This window comes from Triplophysa dalaica, chromosome 3 (genome assembly GCF_015846415.1).
Source record: "Triplophysa dalaica isolate WHDGS20190420 chromosome 3, ASM1584641v1, whole genome shotgun sequence".
NCBI classification, from domain to species: domain Eukaryota; kingdom Metazoa; phylum Chordata; class Actinopteri; order Cypriniformes; family Nemacheilidae; genus Triplophysa; species Triplophysa dalaica.
Window position 1 is genome coordinate 26,321,640 of NC_079544.1, and position 12,017 is coordinate 26,333,656.

At 35.4% G+C, this 12,017-nt stretch overlaps 1 protein-coding gene across 1 annotated transcript in view; it reads left to right on the plus strand.

Moving 5' to 3' along the window:
• gna11b (guanine nucleotide binding protein (G protein), alpha 11b (Gq class)) overlaps positions 1-12,017 on the plus strand; it is a 35,270-nt gene that overhangs the window by 18,210 nt on the left and 5,043 nt on the right. The window contains exons 2-6 of the mRNA XM_056744201.1: positions 4,169-4,353; positions 5,808-5,962; positions 8,706-8,834; positions 10,463-10,592; positions 11,039-11,192. Of these exons, the coding sequence (XP_056600179.1) occupies positions 4,169-4,353; positions 5,808-5,962; positions 8,706-8,834; positions 10,463-10,592; positions 11,039-11,192 (753 nt within the window). The remainder of the gene's footprint in view (positions 1-4,168; positions 4,354-5,807; positions 5,963-8,705; positions 8,835-10,462; positions 10,593-11,038; positions 11,193-12,017) is intronic.

Here is a 12,017-nt window from a genome sequence, read left to right on the forward strand (position 1 = left end):
ACGGCTCTGTGATCTTGTGACAGGGTCACGAGAGATAAATCCAATCTTTTGAATGATTCTGTTGCTTTAAATCAGTCTGTGAAGAGTTTGCACAAAGATCCTTTTGCTCTGCTTCATGAATTAGTGTGTTTAATGCACAATAACTGTGTAGTTTATTCATGGTTTAAATTAAACCAAAAAAAATGTAACATCTGCATCCTTAAAGTTGCAATCAATATATTTTTTGGGTTAAACAAAAGTCAGTTATTGTGCGAGTGCATTGAAAATGTAAGCTTATAACAAAGATACTTACATGATCAAGATGCGCCACTACTGTTGCAAGAAATGGCGAGGAATCCAACGCTCAATATGGCCGCTCTAGCAAAGGAAGTCCCACCTTCCAGTAAAAAAGCCAATCGTCAATCTATAAAGACTGACTTCTCTGGGGCGGGGCTCTCGTGAGGCGAATGCCAGTCTGTGCGCAGGTGCAGTAGATGAGGAGACATCGAAACAGGTGAATTTTAGCACAATTTAAGCTTAGCAAAACAAAGTTTTGATACGATTACTATCATGTTTAATTATTGATCTGAAATATGCTGTTTAAAAAGAATCGCTAGCAATTTTAGAAACGTCTGTTTTCCCCTCCAAGTAGATTGTACTTACTGTGCCGTAAATAGCTGCTGCAAGGCCTTGCAAACATGGCTGCCGAGTGACAGGACGTTCATATACGGACTTTGCTTATAATAATAGTTTTAGATTTTAGCTGTTTTGTGGGAAACATTGCTTGTGCACTTGTTCTTACTTTAATTGTTTTTGGTAAATTCCTCTTTTTACAAAGTGATTCCCACTCAAGAGATACAAGCATATTCAAATTTTATTTCATTATTGGAGACAGAATTACACAGACGTTTCGGCTATTGCCTTCTTCAATATGGAAAATTTTACCTTTAATAAAAAAGATAAGTGCGTAAAGTAACTATCAATTTTATTTTTCAAACAGAAATGATAACAAAGACAACCGTTTGCAGTAGGGCTGCACGATTATGTCAAAGATCCTGTCGATTTCATAGATTTTACTTGGAAGATTTGAAATGTTTTATAACTTTCTGTAAAGCAAATGCATGCCATATTCTTTTTTATAAACATCCCAAACTAAATAATATAATGTAAATAACAAATTATTATTACAAATAAATATGGAAATAATTATGTAGTCAATGAAAAATCCAAAACATGTGTGTTATTTTGGAGTGCTCAGTACGTACAGTAGTGTACAGTATTGCTACGCAGCATTTCTGTAATGGAAACTACATTCATATTTATTGTTCTCTCTGTAAACAAACTGTGAGGAGGGGCTTTGTTGCTACAGCAACCAAAAGCATTGTCAGTAAGTGAACATACATGTTTTTTAATCTGAGTAATGTAAATATTTACTTTCAGTGTGTGATGCACATTACAGTCCTTGTTGAGGAAGAGGATTGGTGTAATAATGGCAAATGTGTGTGTTGCTTTTTTATCAACACAACTCTCCATCCCAATGTTTTGAGTCAGAGTTATGGGTAGTAAAGGGAGAGAGGAATATCATTCTTTATGTATCCTGAAGCAATATTATTTATTATGTAACTAAACAAAATGAGCCGTTTGTGAATGTACTGTAAGAGCTTAAAACAGATGAAGATGAAACAATTGAGATAGTGTGATCTTAATTTACAATAGAATTGCTCAATGAAAACAAAACAACAAGATAGTCAAGATAGATATTTCGCCAAACAGACTTGGATCTTGTTTTTATTTTGATGAACTTCCTGTCATAAGCCAGAAGTCTTTTGGCATTAATGCATCACTATATTTGGAAAAGATGTTTTCGTGATCGGGAAAATCCCCTTTTCACATTGCCATTCAGCCCTCGGGATACTTCTTGGTTGTATGGGAAACAAAACTGTATGAAATGTATTTGTATTGAGTGTCGACTTGCATAGAAAACCATTAAAAGTACAAGACCTGATTACTGGATCCTTTTGTAGCTTGAGATTTCGGATCAGTGACCATATTTAATAGTGATCTGAATTTGTATGAACCCACAGAGAAAACCAAAACAATCAAACGTTTAGTTTCTCTTCAGGAATATTAAAGCTTTAAACAGTAAAACTTGACATATTTATTTGTGAAAATGTAAAGATGAGTAAGCCGACTTAATGAATTTCGAATAATTCATTTTTTATATGCAAATGATTCAGATTGGCAGGGTTTTTTAAATAAACATGTTTGTTTTTGCCTTAATAGGAAATGAAATTCCTCATGAAACGGTAATAAAAACTAGTTTGAGAATAAAGAGCTAAATTTCATTTTTTGTTGTTTGTAGATATGAAGTGTCATTGCATGATGATGGCGAGCTTTTACGAAATCGCAGATTTTGTCAGACAACATTCTTCATTATTTACTCTTACCACATTTTTACTTTTGCGAAACTTTAGAGGTCCAATGTGTATTGTTTTGGAGGCTATTGAATGCAATATACATAACTATGTGTTCAGAGGTGTATAAAGTCCTAACATAATGAAGCGTTACGTTTTTATTTCCTCAGAATGAGCTATAGACTGATTTCACGGCATGTTGAATGGGGTGGGAAGAAAACCGGAAGGACAGATAGACTGCAATGGTTTGGACTACCATCAGGTGTTACATTAATAAACAAATAATACGTTTAAAAACGTATTGGCTGTGTGTTTGCGAATGAAACCCGTTTATGGCAGTTTAAACGGTCACTAATATGGGATGGTATGGCTTAAGTGGTCAAGTAAAACAGCTATGTGACCTGCTATGTGAGCCAATGGATGTAATTCCAAACCTCACCGCTAGATTTTGTACACTGGACCTATAAATGAGATAATTGCAAGAACAATACATCAACTAACAGTGAAAAGGTTCACAAGCCATAACAAGACACCATAATATCATAGAGACTTTTGCAAATACAGCAAGTATCCGCCCACCTTAGCAACCCTATAGAAACACACTAAAACCACTTTAAACACTGTTTTGTGGTAACGAGTTTTGTACACACAAACATTACTAGAATTTTAAGAAGATAACCAGAAAGAACCGATAAAGCTTTATTTGTTGGTTGGTTGGTTAAACAGAAACACAAGAACAGACATGCATGTGTCCATTTGCAGATCGATTGACCGCTGGGGTGATGAAGGGCTCCTCTCATTCTGAAGTATCGGTCGTCCTTTGAAATACTCTCACTCAGCTGGTCACAGACTGGAGTGTTATGTAACGATGGAGCGAGAGAGCTTTTAATCATGTGTAAAGTATACAGACTCAGGAAGCTTTCGCTTGTGAGGATTGTGGGTTAGTTTGACTGACGGAAATTGCTAGAGTCGTTCACCAGAAACATTCTGTGCGTCTCTTTATTGATATATGATTCCTAATAATGATTTACTGAATGCTAGCATTGTTTATTCAAATTAAAAAGACTTCAATCTAAACTGTGGTATAAAACAGACGTACACTAATAAATATATTTTATTTTCTGTCCTTTGATTGTTTTTAATAGCTGGAGTTTCTTTAAAGTCCCTGATGCTCGTGACACATATTTGTATATATATATATTTATACATATATATTTATATATTTGTTGAAAAATGTGTGACATTACTACTTCAATCTGGCAAAAATAAATCACAGTGTTGCATTGTAAGAATGCACTGTGAGACTTTATACATATAAAAACAGGGACTGGTATGTTAATTATTAATTTAAAGAACGTTTGGGTATACCAACATGGCGGTAGCTTCAGAGAAATGACGTCATGAGCAATCCAGTCATTTATGTAGATCAGTGCTTGGGACCATGAGAAGCAATACCATAGTTACCATCCAGTGCACCTTAGCAACAATATAGCTACACAGGGGCATCGAGTTTTTCAAGGGCAAGGATGATAAAATACAAATTGCATGTATTTCTCATTTTTTCTCCAATGGATCCTGAGATTATTTATTGTATTATATTATAGCGCCCACAATGAATCACACATGCAGATGGTGGAATTCCAGCGATTCAGCACCTTTGTGTAGTTGTAATAAAACTCATTCGCACACAGGAGCGACACAAGAGCATGTCGTCATCCAGTTGTCTATCTGTGCTCTTGATCCAGGCGTCCTCACCTTTGATCTTTCTGTCCCAGGCACGGGTGAGAGCGGCAAGAGCACGTTCATCAAACAGATGCGCATCATCCACGGCACCGGATACACGGATGAGGACAAGCGCGGTTTCACCAAGCTGGTGTATCAGAACATCTACACCTCCATGCAGTCCATGATCCGTGCCACAGAGACCCTGAAGATCGGATACAAGTATGAACAGAACAAGGTGAAAACGCTTGAGTATTTAGATTGTGACGAATCAGTTGAATGTATTCTGATTGTTAAAATTTTAAAGTGAACCACACCTAAAACATGCAGGGCTGTCATGATTATGAAATTTGGTGGACGATTAATCGTCTTTCAAAAAATTGCGATTATGCCGAATTAATTATCTGTTTTAAGACTTTGACAATATAACTATTAATGACAATTATTATTTTTAATGAAGAAAATATATATTTGAGAAATAACTTGTATTATTTACTATAGAGTGACCTTAACAGAGAAGACTGTCTTGAGCACGAAAATATGAGGGTCTTGCTGTGTAGGTTCAGCAGGTCTGGAAACAAAAAAAATACAAAACTAACACAAAAATTCAAATGTTGGAGAAATGTTATTTGAATGTAACAGTGAGTGCAGATCAAGAGCAGTGGGTGTAAAATCATCAGATTAGCCTTGTTTTCTAAGGATTTACAATAATTGCGGTTGTCTGAAATAATTGTGACGAGACGATTAATTATAATTGGGACAGCCCTACTAACACAACTTAAAAAACTTCCTTGAGTCTACTACCTACAAATATATGAAGCAGAATATAAATCTACCTTTTTATTGTCTATTTAATACATTTGTCTGCTGTAATACAGTATGGTACTTCATTTTGATTGATTTGATTTATGAATTGACAGGTTGAATACCCTGAATGTGGTGGTTTTATTTTTTGGTCTATGGTTTCAGTTTTCTAGTCTATTTGAGAAACAACATGAATGCAGATAAAATTCTAGATTCAATTATTTGCAGACTTCGGATTTAGGGACAGATCATCTAAAAATAAAAATTCTGTCGTGATTTATTCACCCTCAAGATTTTCTTTTTATCCGATGAACACAGAGAAATATTTGGAAGAATGCTTTTAACCAAACAGTTACGAGTCAAAAGTGCCTCAGAACGGTTTGCTTTCCTACAATTTATTTGTAGAATACAACAATACAAAAGTATTTTCCTACTGTGGGAGTCAATGGTGGTCAAGAACTGTTTGGTTTCAGGCATTCTTCCAAATATTTCATATTTCATTTTTGGGTGAACTGTGTATATTAAAATGTGTTTGACTAGAAAAGACGTTGTTTATTTTCTAGATTAAAATTGTTTACATCATTTTGTCACATATAACATGTTTCTGAGAAAACTAAATAACAGGCAGATGTGTCATTCAGCTCAAGCATTTGTGTGTGAATGACTCTCGTAGTGTAAATTTATTCAACAGCGCTCTTAACTCGCCTCATTCACACATAAAAATGCATGCTGTATGTAAATACATGTTATACTTTGACGTGTTTTCTTTACACATAATTCATATGTCAAGCATCCTGCTTTGTTAAACTTGTACTTTAGGTATACTTTCATGTGTCAGTATGTTCCTGTTCCTTTTGTCTTAAACTGTCGCTTTACCCTGAATGGCAGGCGAACGCTATGTTGGTGAAGGAGGTTGACATTGAGAAGGTGATGTCGTTCGAACAGCCCTACGTCAGTGCCATAAAGATGCTGTGGTCAGATCCGGGCATTCAGGAGGCTTACGACAGACGCAGAGAGTACCAGCTGTCAGACTCCACCAAATAGTGAGTGTTCAAATGCCTTGTGCTTCAAGTAAAACACACGGTATTCTGTCAGATCGTCATTGATATTCTTAACATTTAGACAAACGCATGTCACTGTTTTGTGACCTGTTAAGTTCTCAATGGGTTTGTGTCTGTCTCTGAAGCTAGATATTCTAAATTGAAAGTTTTGGGGACAGTGAGTCTCATCCTATTTCTTCTGCTCGCCCATTAAAATATGGAGTGTGAATTCAACCCATTAATTCACTGTGATGCATGAAGCTTTACATTGGTCATGGGAGGGTCATGTGAATCACACCCCCTGCTGGTTTGATAGGGTAATGCATCACTCATCACACATTCGATAACTGAATAACTGAATGAGTTTAGATGCAAAACCCTCTAAAAAATCATCTCCGTCAAAAATGAGATAACGATTTGTGAATGCTCACCATGCACATTATACATCACGTAAAGAGACAGTTCACCCCAAAAAATCTGTCATCATTTACTCACTAAATCTGTATAAATCTCTTTGTTCTGTTGAACACAAAAGAAGATATTTTGAAGAATGTAGAAAAGCAAACAATTCTTGGGCACTTTTGACTACTATTGTCATTTTCCCCACTATGGTAGTCAATGGGTCCAAAAACTGTTTTGTGACCAACATTCTTCCAAACATCTTTCTCTGTGTTAACAAAGAAATGTACAGGTTTGGAACGACTAGTGAGTGAGTAATTCATGAAATCATTTTTCATTTTTTTGTGAACTATCGCTTTAAATAATATATATTTAAAACCTGCTAAATACCAAACTCTGCCCGGTCCGAAATACTTGGTATTTCTGAAAGTTAATGTAGGAGCTTGATGAAAATTGCTTATTTAGACCTAAAATCAGCTGACAGATTTAGAGGGTTTTGAACTCTTCATATACAGCTGCGAAAAAATTTAAGAGACCACTTCAAAAATATTTTATCAGTATCTGAATTTAAGTATGTGTTGAGGTAAAATTAACATTTTTGTTTCGTTCTTTGAACTAATAACAGTATATCTACCAATTTACATACATAAATATAGTTCCTATTTGCATTTATTTTCAGAAAATGAAAACTGGAGAAACAAGTGAAAATAACAGACATTTTTTTCAGACCACAAACACTGCAAAGAAAACAAGCTCAGCAATTTAAGCAATACAACGGTCATATTATTACATGTATTAGGGGGAAAATGTGATAACCTGGACTTTCATCACAGTTTTCATGCGTCTTGGCATGCTGTCAGTTTTTCACATTGCTTTTGGATGACCACATGTCACATATGAGCTTTAAATTTTATTAAAATTCAAAAGACACTCAACTGAATTGATCACAACATATCTAGAAATGCTGATTAGATATGTTAAAACTATATAAAATGACGTCTTATGTTTAACAACGTTTACACCTTTGTGTAAAAATGTCACATTTAACTAAACAACTACAATAAAATAACTGAATGGTTGAATTATTTGAGACGGGTTCATTCGCGTGAACTTGTCAAACCAATCGTGTAATAAGGTTCAATAAAAGGAAGGAAGGAGGCGGGAACCGGCAAACATTTAAACATTTAATAAATGAATGACAAAGTAAAAAGGTCTTCGTGACCACAAATCGGTTCACTCACATTTCCAAAGCAAGCTGTCTGTTTATATCCCCTTTTAACATTCGTCTCTGGTGGACAGCACTTCATACAAATAAAGAGCGTTACGCTGTGTGTGTGTGTCATGTTCGGAGAGGATCAGAGATGCATACGGCCACATCACATTTATAGTGTGAATTCTGACATGCTGTGATGTGTGCCTGACAACACTGAAGACCAGTTTGTAGTCATTGAGAAAACAATTCCTGGATAAATCTTATTTAAAAAAAAAAAAGAAAAGCATTCATTTATTATTTGTTTGTGTGAGAACAGCTGAGGATTTATAGGTGTGTATGTGATTGTGTTCAAATATTTTCTGCATTCAGATGAGATTTTTGCAGAATCGTGAATATGAGTATTTAAAGGGACAGTTCATCAAAAATTTAATTTGAGTTTTTCTTTGTCCAATGAACACAGAGAAGGATATTTGGAAGAATGCTTGTAACCAAACAGTTACGAGTGAAAAGTGCCTCAGAACGGTTTGATTTCCTACATTCTTCAAAATATCTTATTTTGGGTTCAATAGAACAAAGACATTTATGAGACATTCATGAGAACAAAGACATTTATACAGATTGAAGGTGAGTCAACAATGACACACTTTTCATTTTTTGGTGAACTGTTCCTTTAACGGTTTTAATATTTAAGAAATTGGTTGATGTTTCGACATCTCATACTTTATTCGTTTTTCCCTCAAACTGCTTTATTATTTTCACACATAAAAATGGCATTTAAAACTAAACAACTTTTTATGTCTAAGATAACAAGCAAACACCATTTGCTAAAATTAAGGTTGTGTGACAAGGATCTTACTGTACTATTACTGTACTAGACTACTGACATTTGAAATGTTTTTGTTGCATAATGCATACTGTTTTATATACTTATAGTAATTTGTGTAGTGTAAACTTTGCAGTGAAGCAGTACAACTGTATTTGAACATAACCAAAGATTACCTTATACGTTGAGTTTGACCACACAACGTTTCTCTTCAATATTTAGCTTTTGTGTTGTTGTCATACTAGACATGCATAACATAATGACCATGCTCATAGATCAACTATCATGTGTTTCTGTCTCTTTTTCTGTAGTTATTTGTCTGATATGGACCGTATCGCTGAGCACGGCTACCTGCCCACCCAGCAGGATGTGCTGAGGGTTCGAATCCCGACCACAGGCATTATCGAATACCCATTCGACCTTCAAAGCATCATTTTCAGGTAGAGGACGCCAACCAATTATTCATCATCCTTTCTGAAATTTAGGAGCTGAACTAGAATCACTTTTTCCCTGGAGAATGTAGGTTGGGAATGAGAGATATTAATGTTTTCCATCAGTTCCTGAGACGACTTTCTAGCACGTGACCTACGAAGATGAAATCACACAGTCATCCCAAGTTTTTGTACTTTTTTTTGTCTTTATTGACCCATGGGCAATTCAAACATTACGGACGTGACATTTTGCGTTATGGACGTGATATAAAAATGCTCAGAGAATGAATTTGTTTCAAATATATTGAACCATCTGTTTATATTTTATTAAACACTTGTTGATAGTATTAACATAAAAAAGTCAGTCAATGAACAAATTTTCTATTTAAAAAAGGGGAAATAAACATGCGTTATGGATGTAACAAAAAAGGAGGTGTTTTTTGGGAGACCACACAAAGGATTTCTGTAAAATAAAAAGGCACAATCTTGAAGCAATAATACCCAATTTATAGAGAAGGGATGCCTCTTTATAGAACATGAAATAGTTATTTTATTTCATGTTTCCATTTATGAGGAATGTGAAGCGTTATGGATGTGACAGTCCTGAAAATGGCTCTTACCTGATTATGAAAAATCATCATGCACTAAAAAAAAAAAAAAGATTGATTGATTGATAGATTTTGCGAAATATGATTCATTTTTTGAATGACTTGTATCCATCAGGTAAATGGTACAAACTATGCTTGAAGTGGTTTTCTGTTTTGACAAAATCGCTTTCCCTCCGCCCCAGTTTTCAGGATCACTTCTGTGTGTCTGACCATAGAAAAATTCATGGAAACGGAGGAGATTATTTTTGTCCTCTCTGCCATATTGACTCAATAAATGATTACCATCAGGTCTGTGGTTTTTAATCTTGGTAAAACTCTTAAACCCTCACGATGCTCGCGTGGAGCTTGTGGGAGAGTAAATCCCAGAGTTTTGAATGGAGGTGCGGTCACATCACATACACACGGCCGGTCTTGCTGTCCTTTCACGCGTCTCGCAGACTCGCACCCTTTCACCCTGTCTCTCTACCCGTTACTGTCTGTCCTCTTGCCAAAGTTGGCTGGTGAGTACAGAGAGACTGTGAAAACTTGTCCTACATTATGAGCTTGTGTATACAGAAGTAGGTCACCAAGCCCCTGGCCGAAGGAAATGAGGACGTTTCTATCTGAAGGAACTTTATTTTGAGCAGCCAATCCTACAGGGCTTCATTAATCAAAAGGCTCCTCTGTGAACTGCTGGCTCAGGTCTGAAGCCCACACGCCATCAGGAGGCGCTGTGGTTCTTTAACTACTGATACTGCCGCTCTTTATGGATAAAATATTATTCTTTCAAAGACTATTTTTGTAAGGTGATTTTATTAAGCCTCTTTGAATTCCTCTCAAAGCTGAGCTTCAGTTTACACACCAAGCACAACTACACAACTGCAATACATCTTTAGTAATGAATAAATAGTTTAAATAAGTGGTGAAGGCATCCATTATTGGAGAGCAAAAGTTTTGTTCATTACTGTAATTAGGAAACCGGGCTGTTTAGTTATTCTTTTATAATGAGCGTTAAGAACCATTGACACAAGTACTCTCTTTCTCTCTTAGAATGGTTGATGTTGGGGGTCAGAGGTCAGAGCGCAGGAAGTGGATACACTGTTTTGAGAATGTGACGTCCATCATGTTCCTGGTGGCTTTGAGCGAGTATGATCAGGTTCTGGTGGAGTCGGACAATGAGGCAAGTCTCCCTTTAATAACATCTAATAATAATCCTTTATTTTACCTCAACACAGATGATAAGATTAATAAGTTTAAGGTTGATGAGTGATAAGATTCATAAGTGAGTTAACAAGTTAAATGATAGAAAATAAATTAAATATGACATGTATGCACCATATAGGCCCTAAAATTCCTCGTAAAACTGTCAGAAAATGACAATAAAATTGATAGAAATGGAACGTGAATTTTTATAGAAAATTTATCATATAGCACTTGTACTTATAAATTGTATAATATTGTTGGAAATGACCTTTTTTAAAAAAGCATTTTGTATTCATTGTATATGATGACACATTTCAGTCAAAAAGCAAACAAAAATTTGTTTGCTCGTGTTGGTGAATCCTTTATCAAAACAAGTGTTTGATGTCTTTATTCAGACAATGATGATGCTCTCATTCTCTTCAGAATCGTATGGAGGAGAGCAAGGCTCTGTTCAGGACGATAATCACATATCCATGGTTCCAAAACTCCTCCGTCATCCTCTTCCTCAACAAGAAGGACCTGCTGGAGGAGAAGATCTCTTACTCGCACCTGGTCGACTACTTCCCTGAGTTTGATGGTATGTCTGCTTCTGGTATTACAATGAAATACAATTGTATCAATTATCTAGACCGGTTTCACATAAGAAACAATGTGAATAAAAGATTTTGGATTTCTTTGATGTGTTTGAAGGGTCGGGATTAGGGGTCGACCGATATGCGTTTTTAAGGGCGGATACCGATTATTTCCATGTGAATTAGACCGATATCGGTATTTTGAACCGATATATATATGGTGTAAAAACGTAAATTTATTTAAAAATTAAGAACACAGGCTCTGAAACATTTCAACCTTTTTAATTCTGACTGAAAAATCTTAATCATAACACTTATATTAATAATAACAAAAGAAAGAAGGGAGCACCCAGCAGAATTCTGTGAACATTTGATCTGATGACTTAAACATTGCATACAATATTAGAACTATTCAATTAATCATTTTGCTCATCATTGGATTAACTAGCACAATTTGAATTTATATAATAAGTGTAAATAATTGAATTGCCTTCATAGCTTTATTGTGTATGTTGTTGAAAAGACCGCAAATGTTTTCATGAAGCTATAACATTAAAAGCATATTTTAGACACACTTAGTTAGTACATTGCCTATTCCTTGAGTGTATTGTCGGCAAGATGGGCATCTAATCACATCCATGTGTGTCTCTGAACATTTATGTGTATAAATAAGTTGCGAAAAACTGAAGACCGACCATTCAAGTTCTTTATGCTTTAAAATGGCTTGTATTTTTGAAATGGCGTAACTTAAAATGAGTTGCAAAACGCCAGCTCGATCAATCACAAGCGTGTGCAGTGTGCTGCTCGCTTACAGAGCAAAATCATTGTTA